This window comes from Emys orbicularis, chromosome 11 (genome assembly GCF_028017835.1).
Source record: "Emys orbicularis isolate rEmyOrb1 chromosome 11, rEmyOrb1.hap1, whole genome shotgun sequence".
In the NCBI taxonomy this organism is placed as follows: Eukaryota; Metazoa; Chordata; order Testudines; family Emydidae; genus Emys; species Emys orbicularis.
The window spans coordinates 78709864-78733815 of NC_088693.1; the positions used below are offsets into that span (position 1 = coordinate 78709864).

The 23952-nt window shown below is 51.3% G+C and overlaps 1 protein-coding gene across 1 annotated transcript in view; it reads left to right on the forward strand.

Annotated features, from left to right (window-relative positions):
* SLX9 (SLX9 ribosome biogenesis factor) overlaps positions 1-23952 on the forward strand; it is a 119537-nt gene that overhangs the window by 83559 nt on the left and 12026 nt on the right. The window contains exon 3 of the mRNA XM_065413610.1: positions 21634-21702. Within this exon, the coding sequence (XP_065269682.1) occupies positions 21634-21702 (69 nt within the window). The remainder of the gene's footprint in view (positions 1-21633; positions 21703-23952) is intronic.

A 23952-nucleotide genomic window follows, 5' to 3' on the forward strand; every position in this document is an offset into this window, starting at 1 on the left:
ATGTCCCTTGGGAAAGGAGGGAACAGCGTCCATGTGTGGTAATGTTCCAGGCCTTACCCAGTGAGCTGGAGGGCCAGCGCCTCTGGCTAAGCCAGTCAGGTCTATGCCCTCGAGCAGGGGCGTGGTGCCTGCTGACCCAGCCCACGGGTTTGCTACGCGTTCAGTGGGAGGCCCTGCAGTAAATGATACGCTGTGCCGTTCAGTTTGCCATTAGATTTTAGGTACCGTTTTTCAGACTCGCTAGTGACACCGTTTTCTCAGACTGAGCACCAAGTAGGCTAGCTCTGAGAATTGCTTTTGCAGACTGCGCTCCCTGTTCCTCTGATCCTACAGCTGTTCAGCGCTCACTCCCGCTGGGCAGTTAGGAGTGCTAGCGACAGGCTCTGCCCCCAAGAGCTTGCTGTCGCACTGGATGAACCAAACAGTAGCGGACATAGAGCTCCTACGGACAGATCTTGGTTAGGTTTCTTTTCCTTAACCATCTCGTTCCAGGCCAGGTGCCTCCACCGCAGTGTCCTTCCCCTCAGCGCAGCCTGACAATGTTGTAGTGCTTTGATGAGCCCTCCCTAGTGTGTCTGACTCCCACTGTGCACATTTGCTGGGCCGTGCTGCCCTGTAAGCAGCATCCCCCCGCTGTGCTCCCTGACTGTCCGGCTGCTCGGCGGCTGCATCCCGTCTGTCTCTGCAGGGGAGCTGTGGCCGTCCTAGGGAGCTGGCTGGTGGGTTCTGCCATGTGTCCTGGGAGACAAGTGGCAGACTGGAGGCCCCCGAGTGCCTGCCTTTGAGTGGAAATACAAGGCTGTGCTGCAGGGATATGGCTCCTCCGTTTGGCTTGAGTATAAATGAAGACGACCCCCTTAGGTTCTGGAGCTGCATGAAACACCTTCTCCTGCTTGTCCCAGCTAGGGAGGTGCAGCAGCTCGGCTAGGAACGGCCACACCTTGTTGCAGGCTGCTCGCTGAGAGACTGCGCGGCACGCAGCACAGCCGGAGGAGCAGGGCCAGTTGGTAATGTCAGGTGGAAGGAAAGATGGAAATGAACGTGATGGGTTGAGCTGTATAACTGGGAACGTGGTGGAGGCTTGGGCAGTTCGGGCAGGGAAGGCACAAAGGAGGGGTACTGAGGGACTCGAGCGGATGCTGGCCCTGGTTGTGCTGAGGGCACCTTGCCATTCGACTTCCACGTGGCATTGTCTGATGCTTCTCCGGTAGCGCGAACCAAGTCAGGTGACTTTCGGGCCCTGCGGATTGGCTAGCTTGGAAAAACACCCTTACCTGGGGGCCTGTCCATTGCAGGTTGCACGCCGAAGGAATGCAGCCACTTCCCTGAATTGGAGCCCTTTCAATTCCTGCTGGAAGCTAAGTGCCCCCACCCACCTTTGCTAATGGACTTCAGGCATTGAAGTCAATGGCAAAAAATCCAACAACTGCAATGGGAACAAGATCTGGCCATTAATCGCTCCACAGGAGTTCAGGACACGAGCTAACGAAAGATCATGTCACCACTCCAGTAATGGAATAACATTTATAACGGCATTACAGTTAATGAGAGCGACAGTGAAGAGAGGGAGAAACCCCAGGAAAGTTACGTCTTTCCAGACACACTTTCTTATCGCGTTGTGGCTTGTTTCCAGCTGCCTCACTCTAAGAATTGCAGCCTTTCTGCGATGAATTAAAACTCTGCATTTGCAATGACACTTTATTGAATTCTGGATTTCCCCCCCTCCTATTTCTGTAAATTGCAGAAGCTGCACTGCCTTAATAGGATTACGCCATTTCTATGAACAGGATTCAGCCTATCAGGTCTTACAGAGACACTGATGATCTCTTTGGTTTGAAAAGGTTATTAGTTGGACAAATCCTCACACAAGGAAAATGAAATAGGGAAGACTTTACTGTGCAACCACATTAATGTTGTCCATGTTTAGTGAGCGCTGTCTGCGCGGGTAGACTCAGTCCCTCCTCCCAAGCCTGTCTGCTGGAGGCAACCCCATTTTCTCTCATTTGCTCCCCTTTCCGTCCTTACCTTAGTTCTAGCTCAACAGCCGTCCTTCTGGCTGAAGAGGGGAGGAACCAATCCCTGTGGACAGCATTTGTGTCGCTTCCTAGAGGTGATGCCACAGAGGTGTGTGGCTCTCCCTTCCCACCAGGGAAGCCTGATTAAGGGTTGGACTTCTTGGGTTCCAACATCACTCTGACTGCTAAGGTGTACGTGTAGCATGTGCCATATCCCTTCACAGACCTAAAGTGACACGTAGAACTGGCAGCAGAGCATGATTCGGGCTTGGCTTTCTTTAAAGGGACACGCTCGGCTGGGAAATCACACGTCTCTGGCAATTGTGAACAGTCAGTAAACAGAGTCCGCGCGTAAGATCACAATAATGGAAAGAAAGTGGCAAAAAAGAAAAGCCATTTTCAATGCATGTACTGTTTGCATGTGACAGCAGCTGGCATACAGTCAGTTTCTCTGCTTCCACCTTGATGTCACTGGGGAAGCAGAAAGCCCTGATTAATGTGTTTGAAAGGAAGATGTTTCAAGGCCCTTTCAGGGGATGCTATTGAAAGGGGGTTCTGCCAGCTTTTGGAGTTCTTAAAACTGGCTCCTTTTAACACACAGGGTCAGATCCACTGTCCACGCCATCCTCTGTGCTGCTCTAGCAATGTGAGAGGCCCCAAAGCTGGGCATAGAACTAGCATAACCAGCTCCTAGATCACCTTGCCTGCCACAAGGTGCCATTGACCCCTCTGGGGAGGAAGCACATGACCAGATCCTCAGCGGGCTCCTTGGGACCTGTAAATATGCAGCATAGCTTAGAGCAGCCCTCTGCTCTTGAACCAGGAGCAGGATGAGGGAGCTGCATCGGGCTCCCCTTCCCCTCAACCCACCTGCGTCCCACTTCCACTGGGTACAGCGCGGCGTCATGGCCATTAAACTTCTTGCAATCTCAGATCAGTCCCTGAGCCTTTGTAATGGCAGCAGGGAATAGAAATTGGCATACCAGCACTTCCCTCTGGCCAGCGGAGAAACCGAGATTTGTTAGGGGTCTTGCTCTGACCGGCACTAAACCATTGAGGCTGGGCAGCATTCTGGTCTCACTTGGCCTTGCTCTGCGTTTGTCAGCGTGACCCGAGAGATGTGCTGGCAGGACAAACGGGGCCTCTGCAGGCATCTGCAGGAAGTGGGTGCTAGTCAGGGAACTAAGAGAGGGGCTAGACTTGTCTCTGGATAATTCTGTATGTCGCTGCCATTTTGATCATGTGCTTTATCGTTGGACTAGGAAAAGGTAACAGGTCTCTAGCAAGCAAGGGTGGCACTTCTCGGTGATTAGTGGGGCTAGTTCTGGCCAGTGAGGCCACAGATATCCGTTCACCGGAGACTGTCCGGAGAGCCGTGCAGTCTAGAGAGCTGGCTGAAAACGGTGCTGTGTGTTCCACAGAGAGTGTAGAGGGGAACCAACACGTTTCGTGTTTTCGTGGAATCTTTCACCGGTTCCTGAACTTCCTAGAAAACTTTTGAGAAGTTTTGATTGAGGGGCTGAGGAGGGCCTCACTTTCCCCCTCTTTCCAGCGGGGGAGAAGGTGGTGGGGGTTTAAAGCCTGTTTTCTTTATTGAAAAACAACAAATTTCCACACAACTGAAACTGTTTCTCAATTTTCTGCCTTGTCTGAAACCCCCTTTTTGGAGTGAGAGATTTCCGGCAGATCCAGCGGCATGGCTGAAGCAATGCAGTCCTGGCTGGCACCAGGGCTTCCTGGTTCTACCATGCACGCGCTGCTAGCCACAGAGGGAGCGGCTTATCCAGGGCCAGATCCTCCACTGGGGTAAATTGGGGTCGATCTGTCGAAATTGCCTGCAGCCCCATTGGCTATTTTGGGTTCCAGTGGGTTTGTTGTTGTTGTTCTGAGTGTCTTGCAAATCACCAGATCTGAGTTTTAAATGTGCTCCTTCATTTCTTTGGAGGTAGAGCAGACCTGAGGCGGGAATGAGGCAAAAATGATTGAACAATTTTTTTCTCATAAAAAGCCTTGGAGGCTGGGGGCAGAGCTGGGCAGCAATTGGCGTCCTGTCTGCTTCTGCTTCCACCCATTTGCTTGGTTATAACTCCTCTTTATGCTCCGTGCTTGTGTGTGCATTATACCAAGTGGTGCGATTTCTGGTGGTTAGGACTGGCTTGTATGTGCCATGGGAATAGAAGGCCTGATTAAGGAGTCAGTGGCTTCTGCTTCGCGATGTTCCCTTCTGCCTCATGGAGATGCAATGCTGGGCAGCCAGGCTGTGCTATTCTCTAGGGCCCAGCCAGGACAGCGCTTCCCTGAGCTGCGCTTTGGTTATCGCGCCGGCTAGGATCCCCGTACGACGCTGAGTGGCAAAGGGGAGCTTTGACTTGCTCCTCTGAAATCGGGTTAACAAACGTGGACTGCCCTTTCCGGCTGCTTGTGGCTCCTCTCCTGAGAGAGCACTTCAGAAACGGGTTCAGTCTCGTGATAGGCTGTATTTGGACTTTCATCATGCAGCAAAAAAGATGCCGCTGTTTCTTTCAGTTCATTGCCAGGCTGTAACTGTAGAATGGCCAGGATGGCCCATGTGAGTCTGACCAGCACGGCAGCTCGTTTGGTCACGGACAGTAGCAATCGCTGAATCGTTTAGCAATGTGGTGGGGAGGGGGAAATAGTGGAGGCTGCCAAAATGTTCAAACGTGGGTGCCAAGGGCCCCATCGCTCCTCATTGGGCATCTAAGTAAAAGTATTTGATTTTCCAAGGTGTTGCGGGCCAGCAGCGCTGGCTGGAATCTGTGGGAGATGTGCATGCGCCACATCTTGAAAAGTCAGGTCACGGAAATGCCCTCATTTAGGAGCGCAGAGGTGTGGAAATCTTGGCCTTAATGGGTCCAGTTTGGTTCTGCCTTGAAAAGTGCCTGTGAAATACATGTTGTGTGGGGCTCCATATTCCTTGTGTCTCTCGCGGCTTTCTGTATGCCTTGTTTCCAAGTCAAAAGACGTTTATTTCTGCTTGCCAGCTCCACAGACTCAACCTGGACGGTCTGACTCCAGCTGGAATCTTTCCACCTCCTGGATCATCCCGAGAAATAAAGATGCAGCAGACTAAACTGAGCTCTCAGTTACACTTATGCAGCTCTGCTAGTCTTCGCTGGGTTTACATAGGAGTAACTGAGAGTATAATGAGGAGAAAAATAAGGGCATAATTTGCCCTGCAGATCAATTTTATTTTCTGGTGATGAGTGAGATGGAAAAGATCCAGCTTGTTTGTCAGAAATCAGGCTCCTGGTGGTAGCTGGAGAAGGCACCTATTCTTGACAATCATGGCACGTTAGATATGGAAATCAGAGATCCCAATGAATATGAAACACTCCAGTGCCAATTATAGAGTAACTTTTCTGTAGAGAACTATGCATCAAAACTCCTGCTATTATGGGAAGAATTCTCAGCTGTTCCTTGAATTTAGTGTAGTTTCGCTTTCCAATCATTTGTCTTGTACCAAAGTCAGATTTTCTGAAAATCAGGCTGTCTAAAATCTGGATTTAGGAGCTGAGCTGTACCCCTGAAAGAGAAGAGCACGTCCCGTGGTGAAATTGTACACCAACTGAAAGGGCTAGTGCCACCCTGCATGGACAGGAGCTAGGCCTGGGGAGTGTGCTTGAGCTATGGGCAGAGAGCACTGGGAACGAGGCCTGCACACTGGTGTAGTGCGTAATGAAGAGGGAGGTTGGAGAGCGGGATCAATGCACCGGGGATGTGCCTACTGTGAGTAGTGCGCGGTATTCAGGGCTCATCTCTACTGGAAAGGAGGAAGGGATAGCTTCAGGGGGAGGGATAGCTCAGTGGTTTGAGCATTGGCCTGCTAAACCCAGGGTTGTGAGTTCAATCCTTGAGGGGTCCACTTAGGGATCTGGGGCAAAATCAGTACTTGGTCCTGCTAGTGAAGGCAGGGGGCTGGACTCGATGACCTTTCAAGGTCCCTTCCAGTTCTAGGAGATAGGATATCTCCATTAATTAAAAAGTAAACACGAGCCGAGCCCCCTTGGTGAGCTGCTTCCCACCTATTAATGCAGCCCAGACACTTTCTCTCTCCACGGTGGGGGCACTTGTTGGGGTAACTGGTTTGTTAAGGAGAAAACTCCGAATTGCCACAATTCCTTCCATCCCCATTCTTTGACATCAGGCGCATTTGGTGCAGCATGCTGACTGCGATCCCCCTACAGCTCCTTCAGCCTCTGGCCTCTCCAGCTCCAGTTCTCCTCTTGGCTGGAAGCAGGTGGAATTTGGTGGGTGTCTTTCAAACGTGGCTGGCCTCCCACTTCCAGTGTCAGGATGGCCCAGACCACTCCTGGAAGCTGCTGTGTGCTTTTCAGAAGTTCAGCTAACCACTTGCATGGCTGATCACTGTGTTGTTACACTCTTTTATTGTCATGTCCATCTAACTTAACTGGATACAGGCGCTCCCTTCCCCAGAGTGGGCGACTGGCCTGTTCTGCAGTGTGCAGTCACAACTGACACCTCTTGTTCTTGTATTCAGCTTCAACAGGCAGAATCCCACTGGCTCTGTTCCTGCTTTCCTCTCTGTCCAATGAAAGGCTGCAGGAAAGCCTCGATAACTTCCCATAATCCTCCCAGGAGGCAACTGGAACTGCAGGCCCTGGGCTAGAGTCTCAGCTGCTCCCAGCTAGGGATATCCAGCTGCAAAAGGGCCAGATTGCTTCTCGGGATCTGTTCTTCTGGGTCCAGCCCTGTCGTTAAGGGATCGCCAGCCCCTTGCTGCTCTATCCGAATGCCATCTGAGCTTTGCTTACAGAATGCTCTCCGCACTTGCGCAGTCTCCATCAGCAGCAGAGAGGATCTCTCATCCACTGCCCTATATTCTAGGTCAATTTTGTTACCGCTGCATTGACCTCTATATGTACACCGGGCATTATCCTTTCTTATTCCAGTCTGCTGGCCTTGAAGCAACAGTCCTCCACTTTTTGATTTCTTTGGCCACAGCAAAACCGTTTAAAGCTCGGTTATTCTTTCTGACACTTGGCTAGTGTGGTGTTCATTTTGGTGCACATCATCCTTATTTTGTTGCCATCTCCACTGACACAGCAGTATCCATGTGCAGAATTGTGGCTCCGGAGACACTAGGGGGCTCATATTTGAGTTGTCTGTCTGCCAAGAGATGTGCCATCGATCCACATTCTAGTCCTGCACCCCCTGTTGCCGCTGTTCCTTAGAAAGGTTGTGCCTGATGTACGACCTGAGGCTCAACTATGTCAGAGAAGGGGCGTCTTGGCTTTAACCGGCATTTTTGATCTGGCTTTGAGATAAAATTGTGAAGTAAGCTCTCTTGATTGTTGGCTGCGCACAGTAACGTGGCCAGGGCCCTGCCTTCACGCCTACTTGCTGTGGAAGCAATGCCAGCCGGGACTGGAAGGTTGGAGACTGGAGTTGTCCGGGCCACACCAGTGAAGATCTGTAGGCCAGAGTTAATCATCGGGTCCAACTTGTCTCAGTGGCAGTGGGAGCCCCCTGCTGCCGCCGGGTGTTTGGCAGGTGCAATAATTACGGCATTGGCAGATGTCCATAGAGTTGCCGCGCCAGCACCCCAGGAGTTACCAGCAAGCCTGCGGAGGAGTGGGACTCTCGACTGGATTTTGGCGCGTCTTCTCCATGTGTTGAGGAAAGGACAGAGAGTGGTCAAGCATTATCCCGGGCCCCAGAGAAGTAGGGTAAAGCTCAGAAGCGATTGGTTGGTTGTTTCGAGGACCTGTGGCTGGCAATGAGCTAACCAAGTGGCGAGATGGAAAGAAGATGGCACTGAATTTTAGTGCGTTCAGTTTAAATCTCCACTTCAAAAAGTACTTGGCCACGATGTCAAGGTCAGATGGCAGGCAGATCTCCCGCTCCTCAGGCAGAGGTCAGCAGTGCAGACAAATGTAGCAGGTGGCAGGTGAGCTGTGGGTGCAGGTGTGTGTATATTAAAGAGCATCGAAGCGCGTAGAGCTCCCCGGGGAAGTCTCTTGTCCATGTGACATGGGTGATGTGAACCATCTCCACACTTAACGATCACGGTCCCGTTGGAAATCATCTGCCTGATAAACTCTTCAAGTCTTTTGTCTAGGACCATGGGGGATAATTTTAGGACTAGTCCATAGTGCCAACTGTGTTGTATGCTGACAAAAGGTCAACCAAAACAGTGCTGACTTTCTGTCCGGCCTCAATGGCACTCTCAGTACAAGAGGTCTGTCTGATCACTTGATCCTGGTCATTGTGGTCCAGTCAGAACCCTGCCTGGTAACGAGATACGTGTGGGGCAATTAAAGGCAACGGTCATTTAAAGACCAGTCTATTGAGTGACGCTGATCTGAGCAATTGGGTGATAGTTTCCGGGTCATCGACCTTCCTTCCAGGTTTGAGCAGTGCCCCTGCGTGTGACCTTCGCCAGGCCTGGGGAACCAGGCAGCCTCCCAGACAAGTGCTAGAGACTGTTTGCAGACTGTCGCCTCCGGATGAGCTCATGCGATGCCGGAACTCTCCATGGATGTTCTCAAATCCAGGAGCCTCGTAAGGCTTGGAGAAAGAAATGGCTGATTCCAGTTCCTCCTTAGTGAATGGCTGGGATAAGCTGGAGGGGATTGACCAAATGTTTGAGAGCAGACAATACCTTCCGATCGTGATTTTCGTAATTCTTGGTCGTCTGTTGGCCACAAGTGGGCTGCCGCAGCATTTGCTGAGATGCGTCGGGCATTTAGGAGTCTCCTCCACCCGAAGGTGATGAAGACCCCGAGTCCTACGGTTTGAGTGCACGAAGTCCAGACTTTGAACACATTCATGTCATTTTTCCTGCCTCTTAACACGAAGACATTCCATTAGCATATTAGTGGCTGGTTTTATCCCCTCAGGCGAAGCAGACTGCCTGTCCTTTGGGTAGAGGTCATCACAGGTCCCAGCTGGGGTTATGTGCCCTGTGAAAACCATGTGGAATTGACTTTCTCACCACGCTTAGCGAAGTCTCACCGAGGACCTTGTGAGACAGGTTCCCGATATTAGCCACATGCCGTGGCTCCCTGACTCCGAGGAGTCTGTCTCTCTCTTCTCTGAGGCGGTTCCAACTGGCACATCAAAAGTTCTGTCTCTTGGGTGTGTTCATCTCAGCCGCCGTAATCTCTAGCTCTGCTATCGCCGTTAAGAGGGGGCAATGCTGAGACTGTGGGTAGTTTCCAAGTGTACACTCAGCGATTGAAAATGGAGCCACCTACAGAGGCGACAGCAAGAACCCCGATGGGCCGAATGGGAAGTAGGACACTGCTTGGGGTCACAATGGCAGGATAGGCCCAATCAGTGAGAGTTTTGCTATCAGGAGAATCAGTGGGGTGGCCGGAGTTCCTGGGAGGTGAATTGAAATCTCCACACACCACTGCAGGATAAAGAACAAGAGGGAGTGGTGGGTGTTGCCACTGTTCATAAGGGGGCAGGAAAGATTTATAAGCTTTGCGCTGTTGACAAGTATTGCGGTGCCAGGTGGTGATGTCACCTTCCTCAGATTGTCCAAGTTCTTGAAACTTAAGTCCAGGTTTCACGTAAGTGCAAATCCGAGCGGTCCATGATGAGCGACAGCTGCAGTCTGATAGCCCCTGATTTCTGGCTGAGACTCCGTGCTGGAATGGGTTTCTTGAAGCAATAAAATGTCTGTGATGATTAAGGTTAAGATTCTGTCACAGTTATTTCTAGTAAAAGTCACGGACGGGTCGTGGGCAATAAACAAAAATTCACGGAAGCCTGTGACCTGTCTGTGACTTCTACTAAAAATAACGGGGGAGACTGACAGCTCCAAGGCTGACAGCTTAGAGCTCAGGATCTCTGCTCCCCGCAGCGGCTCAGAGCCGCAGGGCTGGTGGTTCGGAGATCCAGGGCCCCCGCTCCCCGTGGCAGCTGACAGCTCGGGGGCCCCGTGGCAGGTCAGAGCTCAGGGGCCCTGCGATGGCTGAAGTTGAAGTGGAAAATGTCCTGGAGGTCTCTGAAAGTCATGGAATCCGTGACCTCCGGGACAAAATCTTAGCCTTAGGAATGATGTTAGCAGTTAGCAGCCAAAGAGCCTGACACTTAGGGGCAGAGCTGCCCTCTGGATTCAGCTGTAAGATTGTTAAAGCCCCCACGAGCCTTGTGGTCCCTTCTCACACTCTGATTCTATGGCCGAGATGTCAGGCTTGGTCCCTCCCCTCTTGGGGGTTAATGGAAGACGCCAGCAGGGCAGCTCCTGCCGTCGTTAAAGAGCTACAGTCGCTGGATAACTCTTCTCTTTCACGGGGCTGGGGCTGGGGATGGTCAGTTTATTTCCCATGAATCTTATGAGGATATGGACAGGCGCCTTTCCCAACATGCTCTACAGACAGAGCAGTGTGTGGATAGCCCCAAATGGCCCCGTCCCAGGCCTTGACTTCATTAACAAAGGGAACACAAAGTTCAGCTAAAATCTTCTCCCAGGCTTTGCAGCTCCTGTGGGCCCACTCTGGTCTGCTCAGCCCCGACCATAGGTCCTCTATCTAGAGAGCCCTTGCCCCTTTGTGCGTCCATGTGCCTCACACTGCCAGCCTGTGGCAGGAGGGTGCTACGCTACAGAGCCGTTAATGCAAATACAGCATTGCCAACCCGTGCAGGAGTCACCGGGGGGAGGTGGGGGGGTGTCCAAGAAACCCCGCCACTACGGCTAGGCCGGGAGAGATCTTTACATAGAGCAGAGGGAGGCAGCAATTCTGGGGCTTCTTTTTCATATCCTGCATTTATACAGAAGAGCTATAATTTAATACAGACTGTTAAAAAGAGGCCCCAGAATTGTGGCTTTTGTATCTGCTTCATGCTGAATACAGATACCCAGTGAGCAAAGTCTGTCTGATGGGGCACTGGGGAGGCCAAAATTTGGAATGCTACCTGCTACCTGCTGTAGAGTGACCATATTTCCCTATGCTGAATACGGGACACCTGGTAAAATTACTCGTATTCAAGGGAGTTCAGCAGCGATCCATCAGAACTAAGCAGTACAAACGTTCAAATTAACATCAAGTTGACTGAGCCTCTGTTAAAAGGAAATACTGCGTAGTTGGATTCTTTTTATTTACCTGATCTTTAAGGCTTTAGGGATCACACACTAGGTGACACACACACCCCTACCCTCCCCCTCCACGTGCACACATACACATGGGGAGAGGTGACACATCCACACTCCTGTACACCTCTCTCAACGGGGAGGGGACGGGTGACTGACTGACCCAACCCTCCCTGCCTGGCGCTCTCTGCCCTCCAGGCCTGGCTGGGCCCCCGGGAGGGACCCGCCTCACCTGGTGCCATGTGTTCCTGAGGCAACACGTGTGGGGGCAGGGGGGCACGCAGGGTCATATGTCCCCCTCCCCAGATTTCTGCCAGGGTTCACACCAGAATGTGGCCCTGTACAGAAGGGAAGGGCCGGGAGCTACTTTCAGCCACGGGGTGGGGCGGGGTGGGGGGAGGAGAATGACCTGGCGTGATATGGAGGAGCACCAGGGCTGGGGGGGGGGGGAAGGGGTAAAGGGAGAGAACAGCGAGACGGGGAGCATGTGAAGGGCCGATGGGTGGGCAGCAGAGGCGACATGTAACCGGCTGGCGCCTACCCACACTCACCAGCCGCCGCAGCGCGCAGCCATTGCCGGCCGGAAACGAGATGGGGGGCGGGGCCCTGTTGGCCGAGAGCCGGCACGCAGCGGGGGCTGCGCTGACGGACCAGCAGGGGGAGCGGCCGGCCCCGTGCACTGCAACTGTGCTGGCCCTCCATCCAAACTCCTAGAAACTTTGCACACCCACACCCATTGTCAGCCACTGGACCCCCCCCCCACACACACTCACTGCTGGTGGGTGGGCGGGCGGCTGGCAAGCAGGGATCCGGCCAGCAGCATCACCCGCCAGTACTGATCGGGGGGACAGAAAATATGGGACAATTTGCCTGTTTTTAAGAAAAAGTCGGGACACCTGCAGGAGGGCTTAAATGCTTTAAAAATGGGACATCTGGTTACCCTATGGCTTCTGCGACTTCTCCAATCTAACCCTCCCACCCCTTGGTCTTTGTCGGGCCGTGTGCACTCTCACTGCCATGGCTGTGGTGACTTCTGGGGGCGGAGGGATGAAGGAGATCTCCAGTGGCAGATGGATTGCTTTGAATGTGCCAGTACAGAAATGGCCAGCAAGCCAGCCGGCAGGTGATAGGAATGCCTTGTCTAGCTGATGGGTAGGGGCAGGTTTAGCCACCTCCTTCTGACGGTGATCTTATTAATAACTTTCCAGCTAGCTTATTTGTAACTTTATTGCTAATTATTTTTCTAGGAAAAGAAGAGAATATTTGTTAATGTTGCTGCATTTGTAGCCATTCCTGGGGCATGCAGGAGTTGTGGCGTGGATGCCTTTCCCCGCCCCTCTCTCCCATGCAGAAACATTTCAATTAAAGGGACACCAAACAAGTTTAAAACAATGCTTTATAATGAAAAAAAAATTACCCTCTACTGCTCAACACCCTCTTAAACGCGGTGCGTGTGTACAGCATTTGGAGGGAAGAATAGCTTTTTCCAGAAGGTTTGTGTTCCTGTTGTATGACTGGCGCTGAAATTAACACATCTGTTATTGTTCAACTTCCATTTATATGGTACCCTGTTGTGCCAAAACATTGTGTTTGTGCAACAGCAGTGTGGATGACATATCCTCAGCAGAGTTCTGGGAAGAGCATTTGTTAAATCACTGCTCCTGCAGAACTAACACAAAAATGGGGGCTCTGCTCTGCTTGTTGGCTTTGCATAGTATTTGGAGCTCTCCAGTTTAGTTAAATTGTCCTCATTACATTGTAACGGTGCCAACAATAACCGTTTTTATCATGAGCTGCCTGGTATTTGCTCTGTTACTGTCCCAGTTCCTGGAGTCATGGGATTTGGTGATAATCTGTTTTCTTTCCTTTTCTTAAGTAAATTTCTAGCCCTCATGTCTGGGGGGAAAGTTTGAAAACATGAGCTGAATGGACCCGTAAGGCTCAAAAACAAACAGAGAACCCAAGAGGTATTAATAGTTTTTAAGCCAATCTCATGATCGTTTGGGGCCTGACTCATGCGATTTGAGTGCTTGGGGTGGGAAGTACAGAGATAACTGCAACTGCAAGGTAAAATAGCTCTTTAGTCTACAGAGCGTGACCGTGTTCCTTCACCTACAACCACTCCGAAATACGGGACTGGAATGGAAAATGAGGCTTTTCTCATCTGTCATGAAAGCAGCATCTGGAGAGATGCAGAGAGTAGGAAGCAGGCATTTTGATGCAGGAGGCACCAAGCCTTTTGTGTGTTTACAGTTAAAATGTTCCCCACTGCATAGATCCCACAGAAAAACCCCTCCCCACTAAGAGGAGTAAATGTCAAGGTTATAGAATGTAACTAGCACACAATTAATGTAAGTAGGTGTGTGCTAACTTTGTTCTCTGACCAAGGTTTTAAGGGCTAATTTCACTAGACTGTTTCTAGAAGGAAAAAAGAAACCCAAACCCTCTGGATTTCACTTAATAACATAAGTACAATGGAGCAGGAGTTTGTCTTGGTCTCTCGGAGGTGCCTGTGAGCCGACAGAAAATAAAAGCTATGCTGAGAGAGCACGGGCTGTAATTAAACAGGCGGAGGAATTTATTGTCTGAAACGTTTCTGAGCTGCCAGTGGCTTTGTGCATGTTGGAAAAGCATCAGCTGCTTTCTCCTTCGGATGCCGTGATGTTGGAGGAAGAGGCGTGTGAGCCACTGTGCTGTGCCATAGCCCAGGAGCGCCTGCAGACTGTGACACTAGGGCTGTGATGGCAGCTGGCCAGAAGCAAGTTGTGTAACTTGCGTAGCATGGAGCACACTGTGGGGGCTGTTGGCTTGAATATGGAGGTGAGGGTCATGGCTGCAGCAGCAGATTCTGGCAACAGCAGTCACTGAAGCCTTGCTTGTGCACTGAAGAACAAGCCAACTATGGGTCACTCTGTGGGCTCATATAGTTCTCGGGCCTGTGACAAGATGGCTGATGTAGTATGGTGGATCCTGCGCTTTTCTTGGCGGGGGGCTAAGATGCCACCCCTTGCCCCTGCTCTTGGGGCACCGAGGGTCCTACTAGTGGCCTGGGAAAGTGGTAAAGGAGGGAAACGGGGGAGGGGTCTAGGTTTGCTCCTCACTCTGAGTCCCAGCTCCTCTCAACCCCTGTGGGTTCTTACCCTCTTCCCCCTTGGGTGGGGTACCTTTGGTCCTTAAACACTGGGGGGGGGAGTCTCCCTCCCCTGCTGGGGCAGAGTCTCCCTTACTCCGGTTTTCTGATCTTCCAAGTCTCACAGCACACCTCCAACTCCTTCCTCCTTCTCCCCTGACTGCCTGAAGCAGGGGGTTTTATTAGGTTGCTAACAGGGCCTTAATTGACTACAGGTGCTCCAATTAACCTGTAGCAACTCTCCCTAGTCTACAGGGAACCACGCCTTAATTAGCCTAGGGTTTATATACTTCCCTTCTACCACTCTCCCACTGCTCCCTGGCCCTCCTGTATCACAGGCCCCTCCTGCAGCCGTGCATCCTGGAGTGAGACTCCAACATCGCTGAGGTGTCCCGAGAGGCAGGGTCTAGTAGCATTCGCTACCTAGATGGCGTGACATATTGTTATTCCATCCGCTGTTTTCGCCTGCTTCTCATTCATGGTATTGGGTCTTGGGCTGAAGTTCCCAGGCTTAGCTTTGCCTGAAGGAGAGAGATTTTATTGTTGAAGTCTGAGCAGATCTTTTCAGCAACATCTGATTTGAATGAAGATGGAGGGACCCAGCTCCCCCCGATTTCAGGAATGGGGAGAGACTGGGGGGGGGTGCCCCAGAATTGAGGAGGGAGGAGACAAAGAAATGAGCACCTGTAGGGTGGGGGGGAAAGACCTTGGAGAAGAGAGATGTGGGACCCTTCATATGGCCCCTATGTGTGTGGAGTCCAGAAGAGAGGGGGCAGCTCTGCTCCAGAAGGTTATGGAGTGTGTGGGGGGAACAGGGTGACTCTCCCCTCCTCCCACCACCAAACCCTACAAGAAAGTAGCAGGCCAAGCAGCGCTTTGCTCCTTACTGGTCTTCAGCAAGTAGCCGACCACTGCTGGGGAATATTGTATGGGTGGGGTGTAGTGGGAAGGAGGTTCCTGGGGGCTGATAGGGTACCCCTGTCGGTCTGGAGAATCTTCCAGACTCCTAGAAGCTTATCTAAAGCCCAACTCTTCCGTCCTGGATTTGAGCTGCTCACTAACATACGTGCACACTCAACTCCCCAGGGAGAACTGGCCCTGAAGACTTTCTGTGGCTTGGCACACCCATGTGTGCTGGGTGGGCGTGGTGGGAATACAGAGGGGAATAGATAGCCAGTATTTCGCAAGAGGGCCAAGCTTGGTTTGGCAGGATACAAAGGTGTAAGTCTGTGCTTCTGAGCATGCTCCCCATGAGCAGATAGAGACACACCCCCTTTGTGCTGTCCCCTCACCCTGCCTGCTTTTATCCCGGGCACCTTGGCATCCACACTCAAAGGAAGCCATTTTGGGGAGCGGGCACGTGAGCGCGTTAGGGTAACAGCCCTGCCCAGGGTGGGACGGTGAGGAGTTGTGGGGAGCTGCCCCCCTCTGCCCAGCATCAGGCGCCCCTACGGGGCTGTAGAGATGGCACAGCAGGGTTGGGCCGAATGCCTTTGCTGCGTACACAGACGCGTACACAGACGCGTACCTCCCCGCGCTGTCCCCCCAAGTGTTCACTCTGCATGTGCACAGCTGACTCCACATCCCCCTTCCTGAAATGGGCAGGAAGAGCAAACGTGTATCTGAAGAACAACGCGTGACAGCAATGAAATAGCCACACAGAGCAAGAACAAGCAGTCCTGCGAAGGGCCAGGCAGACGGCCCAACCCAGCAGCTTGTGTCAGGGGTTTATTCTGCCCTGGTAAGACAGTCAGCTACTCGTCCTCGGACTTTCTTGAATTCTCAAGATCTTCCGTAATCCCCCAGGAATGCAGGAGACCGTCTGTCTCTGCTGGCAGTCTCCTGGCAGGGAGAGGATCTGAAGGGGACATGGCAGTGTGGGCAGCGGGCTGTTGCTCACAGGGTCAGTCTCAAGACAGTGACGGGTGCATTGGAGGTCCACCTGGCGATGCAACAAGATGATGCCAGTTCTGACAGATGATTCCTGCTGGCACAGCAGGATTGAGGGCTTCTGGCACGTCCCTGCGCTCTCCCCTCTTCTTGTGAATCGTTTCTCCAGATGTGATGATCTGAAGTCAGAGCTGCCAAGGGTTCGACTCTGTGGAGCCTGTCCCAGTCCCTCTTCTCACACCACATAGAGATCAGAGCTCCAACATGCCAGGGTCGGGGTGAATGCCAGGCTGTCTCGCCTGCTTGTTCTGTGCCCTCGTGGTCATGCTGAACATTCACCATTCACTGCACAGGTGCTGAGGTGGGGACAGTGCACAGGAGAGAGGTTGCAGCTGTTTCAGTGAAGTAAACCTAGATAAATGTTTCCCCTTCTCTCCACCCCCCAAAAATGCCTTGGCATCCAGCAGAAGAGGACAGCCCCAGCTGACGAGAGCCCTGCCTCATTCACTGCCTGTCCCGGGCGTAAATGACTCTCATGAACTCTGGCCTGCACAAGGCAGCACGCAGGAGTAGAAGACGCTACACGTGTCCAGATAAAGTGACAGAAAAATGTTGTGTTTTATTATATTTTAATTGTTTGCCCATATAGCCTTTAATACTGGCAATTCCTGGCTTGCGTCTGTATCTGTGCAACTTTAACACCTGATCGCTCGTTGAATACAATGTATATTCAGGGGGTATTAACACTGACAGGGGGAGCCCCGCCCAGGCCAGTGCATGCATGGCTCAGAGGATGGCTTCCCAGGTCCCGGTCCTGCCTTCAGTTCAGCATAAACAGACGATTTCTCCCGTGGACATTACTGGCTCCATGTGGGCTCAAAGGTCCAGCTGCAGGCGGGGGCCCTGCAGTTTAAATTCCTGCTGATCACAAACTGTCTACGGAGCGTGGAGTGGGATGGAGTTAACATTGCTGCTGTGTGACCTGGTGCTGCTGGTTTAGCTCTGGGATCTAACGTGGCGCTAACATCGTGGGATTCCTCGTGTTTCTGGCTAATTAAGGTATTTACATTTCAGGATAAAAAGCCTCAACACTTTAGAGAGACTTTGCTTTCTGTCCATTGGATTATTTTCTCTCCAGTCTGTGAGTAATTTCCTGTTGGGACTTTGTGCAGGGAGCCCTATAATTCGGCCAAGCAGGCAGCTTTTGCGTTTCCTTAAATATTCTGCTTCAGTTTGACAAAAATAAATAAATATCTGAATTACTGTTATTACTAGAACTAGCCAGCTGGTTGTGGTCTTTCTCATTAACGAATCATACCAGGCGCTGTTTTCCAGTGAAGTAATGAACATGTTTTCAGACAGGAAAAAACCACCACTGAAATACAGAACCGTTCGGTCAGTATTAGCCAGCAATGAATGTTAAGTGCGTGTTTGTCAAGTCTGGGCAGTTGTTCAGCAATCGTTGGGATATGTTTTATTATTCACATTCCATCCTGTTCTAGTGATTCACTCTTGCTTTCCTGGTGCTGTAGTCACAAGTACTTAGAGCAAGGAAGCAGTGTCTGGAAATCAGTCAGTGGGAGCATAAGTAGGTGAAACAACAGATCAAGGCCTCAATCCTGTAGGCATATCCATGTGCTTGGCTTTATGCACATAGGCAGGCCCACAAAAGCCAATGGGGCTAGTCACATGCTGAACTTTAGTGTGTACAGGTTCAAGGGCTAAATGTGTACCCAGCAGTGAACACAGTGTGCTTTTGTGACTGTCTGTACCTTTATGTTCATCCTTTTTACAAGACTGTGATAAATTTTGTACAAAGTATGCTATGTGAGGTATCTTTTGAAAACTCATTATCTGCTGAACATTATTGTCTTGGTAAAATATGTACAGCAACATTGTATGTAAAGTTATGAAATTCTACTGTAGAAGACATGTTCCAAGTCTAGGGAATCAGTTTTAAACCCAGTTCCTCAGAGACAAAAGGCTAGCCAGCACCTCGGCCAGGTGTCAGAATAATCAAATGGACTATCACCTGGTTAAGCGGCCATTCTTTGTCAGGAAAAAGGGTGTGAGCGAGAAATTTACATGTTGGCAAAGAAACAGCTGGAAGTTCCCATCCCACAGGCTTGCTGTCGCCTGAACCCCAGCTGGAGATGGTTCTCAAAGAAGAGAAATGCTGTAAGAAAGGGGAGCAAACTCCTCAGATTGCCTCTCTCCCCTCATTTCTATTCATGGCACCAACAGCAATTGAAAGACAAAGGAAGCACCACTGAACTGGGGGACGGGTTCTGGCTGAAGGACTCCAGCCAGACGGCTGTAAGCATGTGGCGAGAGAAACCCCTTTTGCTTTGATTTCACTTAACTAGTAAAGTTCGGTATTAGTTTTCGTTTTACCTTTTAGTTCTTTGTAACCAGTTCTGCCTTTTATGCCTCATTACTTGTAATCACTTAAAATCTAACTTGCTGTTGTTAAACTTGTTTTATTGTTTTATCTAAACCAGTATGTGTTTGTACTGAAGCGTTTGGGAAACTTCATTTGAGATAACAGGGTTTGTGCATATTATTTTCTATTAATGAAATGACGGACTTTCTATGAGCTTGTGTTGTTCAGAAGGAAAGAGCTGGGCAGCACAATACATGCATTTCTGGAGACCAGTCTGGGACTGGGAATTTGCTGGTGTCACTTTGCAATGTAAGGAGTGGCTGGCTAGAGCACTCGTAGATAACTCAGCTGGGAGTGGTTTACATGCTCAAGGCTGTGTGGGAGCAGGCCAGGAGTAGTGGTTCTCACAGCGAAGCAGCGGAAAAGGCCCTCCAGGTTAGAGAATCGAGGGGACACAGCTGTTCAGCAGTCCAGATTGTACCCAGGGGAATGTCACAGCTTTATCGGATGTTTTAGTCAAGAGACAAAGACATTGATGTTAACTTCTTCAGCCATGACAAATACCACCCTATGATCCTAACCATAGTGAACACACTGCAGTGTCCAGAGAGGGCTTTATTTCTCAGCCTTCGGTAACTGCAGTGAATGTAATGTGGGGTTTTGGTTTGTGTTTTAGCCACAGGAAAATGCAATTTGAAAACAAAAACCTGATCTAATTGAAGCCTGATTTAAGTTGTCAAAGTCTGAAATACCAAAATATTTATTTCCTCTTTCTATAGAACCTGGGTTTATTTTTAAAGTCTAGCCCCTGTCGGAAAGTCTTGATAGAAAAAGGTATCATTACATTCTATAGATATTTTTTTTTTAACACTATAAAATTTCATTTAAAATTATATCCCTGCCTTAAAATTCTACAGGATGGTTTAAACAAAACTGCAGAAACATTGTCTTCTGTTGAATTGTATAGGCTTTTAGAGAATTGTTGACAGAACCCTACTACATTTCTGTGAAATCCTATTGGGTTGATCCATCTGTGGGAAAAGAGGGAGGTTGTAAATCGCCTGTTATATATTTTTTCCATGTTTAAGAATAGTTCCTCTACATGGGAGAGGCAGCAAACACTTACGAAGCAAATAACTCATCAGCACGCAAAGTTCGTCCTCTGTCAACATTCCTAGGGCTATGGTCCATCCTGGGACGAACATGCACCATAGCTGCTTTTGTGGGAAGCTGATTGTAGTCAGGTTTTCCTCTCTTGCCATAAGGTAAAATTCTCCAGTTCCTGTAATAGACAGCACTTGAGGTGGGTTTGTTTTCTGCAGTACTAGACTTCAGAATGCAGACATTCATTTTCAGCTGGATGACTGGCTGTCGGCCTCGCTTTTAGGCACACAGATTATTGTTATTAATTAGTGCGTAGCTGCCGCCACCAAGACCCCATTGTCCTAGACTCAGAGTAAGGGGTAGCCCCTTTTTCCCAAAGAGCTCGCGGTGTAACTGGAGAAGACAGACAAGGCTGGGGGGAGGGAAACAGGCACTCAGAGGTAAGAGACTTGTCCAAGGTCACACAGCAGGTCAGTGATAGAGATGGGAATCGAATGAGGTCTCCGGACTCCCAGTCCAGTGGCACAGCCAGCGGGCCATGCTGCCTTCTCAGTCTAAATGTATCGATAGATCCATTTGGTAGTGTCAGGCCAGGACAAGCAGGGAATGTGTTTCTAGGGGATGATTGCACCTCTGTCCCTCTCAAGTCATCTCGCAGTGTCTTGCAAAGTCATTTCTTGCCTCGCTACCTAATGTGTGTCATAGCTCTGAGCAGTGGATAAACCTGTGTGTTTGTAATGTGCTGCCCCCTCCCTAGCTCACGTTTGTTCCCTGTAGTACACTACTGAGCGCTTTGTCCAGTCTAGTGTTGGATGTCTCAGGAAATAGGGCTTCCACCCCTTCCCTTGGAGACTTTAATGGCACAGCAGTAGCAGACTTTGCTTTAAGGAAGTCTTCTTGCTTACCAAGCTCAGTTTCCCCTCTGAATGTTTCCCATTCCTGCTCATTACACCCCTCTGGCAGTCCTAGACCTTTCCTCTCCTCCCTTCTTGTTTGAGCTCTTCAAGTGCTTACACATAGTTGTAGTGCTTCCCCATCGAGCCAAGCTAAGTCCGAGTCTGCAGCGTTTCCTTACGAGCAAGTCCGTGTTCATCATGTTTGCAGCTCTTCTCTGAATAACTTGTTGAGTTCTTCCTGGGGTTTGAAGGCAACACTAACTAGGTGTAGTCTCAGGATGCCTCTGTCTGTGCAGTCCCAAATCCCATGGGCTTCTCTGGCTGCTACATCTTATTAGAAGCTCATTTGTGGTTTGCTGTTCACATCCCTGAAGGTCTCAGTGCTGCTGCTTGGTCAGTTTCTCTGCCCCTTTGACTGTGTGTCGCTGGCATTGTTTTTCTCAGGCCCATCAGTTTGTATATTTCCAGTTTTGAAAGTAATTTTCTAGTTTCTCCCAAGCTCCCTTTGAATCATTGCTCTGTCCTCATTGGTCTCTTTGACCCCTCCCAATATAGTAACACGCTGTTCACATGCTTTTTCTAGACCATCAGTGCAAGTGTGAAGTAAAACCAGGCCTAACCTGGCCCCTGGTGGCGATCCTACTAGACACCTCTGCACCCGTTGATACCAGCGAAGTGCTCGGCACCCACAATGGCGTCCAGGTTTTCACCAGCATTCTCTTCCCGTGTAGGCCCCTGCACAAGGGCCAGATTGTCATTGCTTTCAGTGTGCCGCGCTCCTGAGATCTTCTGAAACACGGGCCCAGATTGTGGGTGCTCAGCACTAGAAAATATGGCCCTGGGCTTTTTTGAAAATGTGACCCTCCTTGATACTCTGTCCTTCAGATCGGTCCGTTGGAACCAACTGTCACGAATTTTGGAATGATGGTTTCACAAGATGCTGTATTGCCATCCACCAGTACCCAGCCTCTCCAGCGTCCTTAATGACACAAGTGGCAAAGGTTGAGCAGAACTCTCATTGCAGGTCGTCTGGCCTGTTCCGTTGGAGTACATCCATTGACCTCCCGGGGGGCGAGCTGGAAAAGCCGCGTAGGGAAGCACCGCTCAGACTGCCGTGTGTTCTTATTTTTCAGGTGTAGAAGAAAAAACACTCCTGTCGAAAAGAGAAAAAATGAAGCTGCGAAAGGACAGGTGGCTGCAGAGTAAGTATCCCCTCGATAAGATCCCGCTGTCAGGGTGGTTGTCTCGTCAGTGGGCCAGGAGAAGCCCTGCATTGCACTGCTTCCGAAACAACGTACGTGCCACATGGAGCACAGTGTACTGGCCCTTTGAGGCTTAGAAAGTGAAACCTCGTGAGCCCAAGAATGATCCCTGGGGGCCAGGCAGGTGCAGTCGCTGAGGGAGAGGAAGCGGACTCAGGGAGGCGCTGTGTGGCTTGGGGAAAACCCTGACTGCTGAGTCCGCTCTGAGGGCCCGAGACTGGCGTTCCGTCAGCTGGGTGGGTGGGAAGCCCCCTCCTCTCTCCCACGTTGGGGACACGGCTGGCTGGAGATAATTCCCAGCGATTCTCTGCCTGTCCCAGAGAGCAGTGAGTGCTGGGAAATGCTGTCTCTCCGAGAGTCCTGCATGGCGCATGTGGAAAATATGGGAAGACACAACCTGTGTGTTTTTCCCAGCCCTGGGAGGAGTTAGGTTTGCTGCTGGTCTCTCCCAGAAGCTCAGAGGCGTGAGCTCCCTTGTTGGCAGCTCTACTTTGTGCTGAGTTTGGCCTGTAAGGCCAGAGCACTTTAAATGCCAGGCTGCAGGGTTCTATTAGGAACACTGCTCTCCTTGGCACTTGGCTGTGCACTCTAACACAGGGGTGGGCCACATCTGGCCCGCCAGCCGATTTAATCCGGCCCTCGAGCTCCCGCTGGGGAGCAGAGTCTGGGGCCTCCTGTGCTCCAGCCAGGGAGTGGGGTCGGGGACCAGACCGCGCAGCTCCCAGATGCAGCAGCATGTCCCCCCTCTGGCTCCTATGTTTAGGGGCAGCCAGGAGGCTCTGTGCGCTGCCCCTGCCCCAAGCGCCGCCCCCGCAGCACCCATTGGCTGGGAACTGTGGCCAATGGGAGCTGCAGGGGTGGCGCCTGCAGGTGGGGCAGTGTGCAGAGGCGCCTGGCCACACCTCTGCGTAGGAGCTGGAGGGGGCACATGCTGCTGCTGCTTCTGGGAGCTGCTTGAGGTAAGCGCCGCCTGGAGCCTGCATCCCTGAGCCCCTCCCGTGCCCCAACCCCCTGCCCCAGCCCTGATCCCCCTCCCACCCTTTGAACCTCTCGATTCCAGCCCGGAGCACCCTCCTGCACCCCAAACCCTTCATCCCCAGAGCCCGCATCTCCAGCCGGAACCCTCACCCCTGCACCCCAACCCCCTGCCTCAGCCCGGAGCCCCCTCCAGCACCCTGAACTCCTTTCTAGCCCCACGCCAGAGCCTGCACCCCCTCCTGCATCCCAACCCCATTTTCGTGAGCATTCATGGCCTGCCATACAATTTCCATACCCAGATGTGGCCCTCAGGCCAAAAAGTTTGCCTACCCCTGCTCTAACAGGCTTCACCTTAGCCCCAGCTGGGGGAGATCTGTACCATTCTCCTACATGACCCGAGTTGTCCAGACGCTGGGCAGTGTGACCTCATCCAGCAGATGGGACCAGGAAATGCCTGTGAATTGGTGACCTCAGCCACAGGGGGCATGAGCTGGCGCCGTTCCTGGCTCAGCAGGGGCAATGGCTTGCTCTGGTCAGTGAAGTCTCTGTAGGGTTTTTCCACGTTTAAGCTCTTTTTGTTATTTAGCTGGATGGGATTTTGGCAGTGTCCATTCTTTCCAGATAAGCAGCGAGGTGTTTGTCTTGCCTTCCCTGCACCCCCTGGAACTCCCCGTGGGGTTTGTCTGCTGGCTGGCTGTTCGGGTTACTGGCAGAGGGGACTTTACATGCAGCCCCTGGTCCCAGGACCCCTGGTTTTGTGGGGGGGGTGGGGCTCAAGGGAAGGGGGGTTCCTATGAATAACCAAGGAGTCACTCTTGGGTCAGGCGCAGGCACAGCTCCTCCCCTCCCTCCCCCTCTCCCCCCCCCGCGCAATTGATGGGCCAGTCCTGGTTCCGTGTTGTTTGTTATGACAACTACTGAGGACTAAACCCTGCTGCTGTTGCTTCAGAATCTAAAGCTTTGCTCTTAATTCCCCAAACTCTTTACACGATGGCAGGTTCACACGGGGTTTGTGAGTTAAGCCAAGTGTGCGGTGTGCCTGAGGGATTCGCTCCCAGGAGTAACCGAGCCAAGCAAAGGGCCAGGACCCCCTTGGCCCAGGGTTTGGGGAGCTATCGCATTGCCGGGCTCTTAGAAGTAGTGATGCGAAGGTCCTGCTTGGATGTGGTCATCTCTTGCCTCAAGCACGTTGCGAGGCGTCCTCCAGAGTTT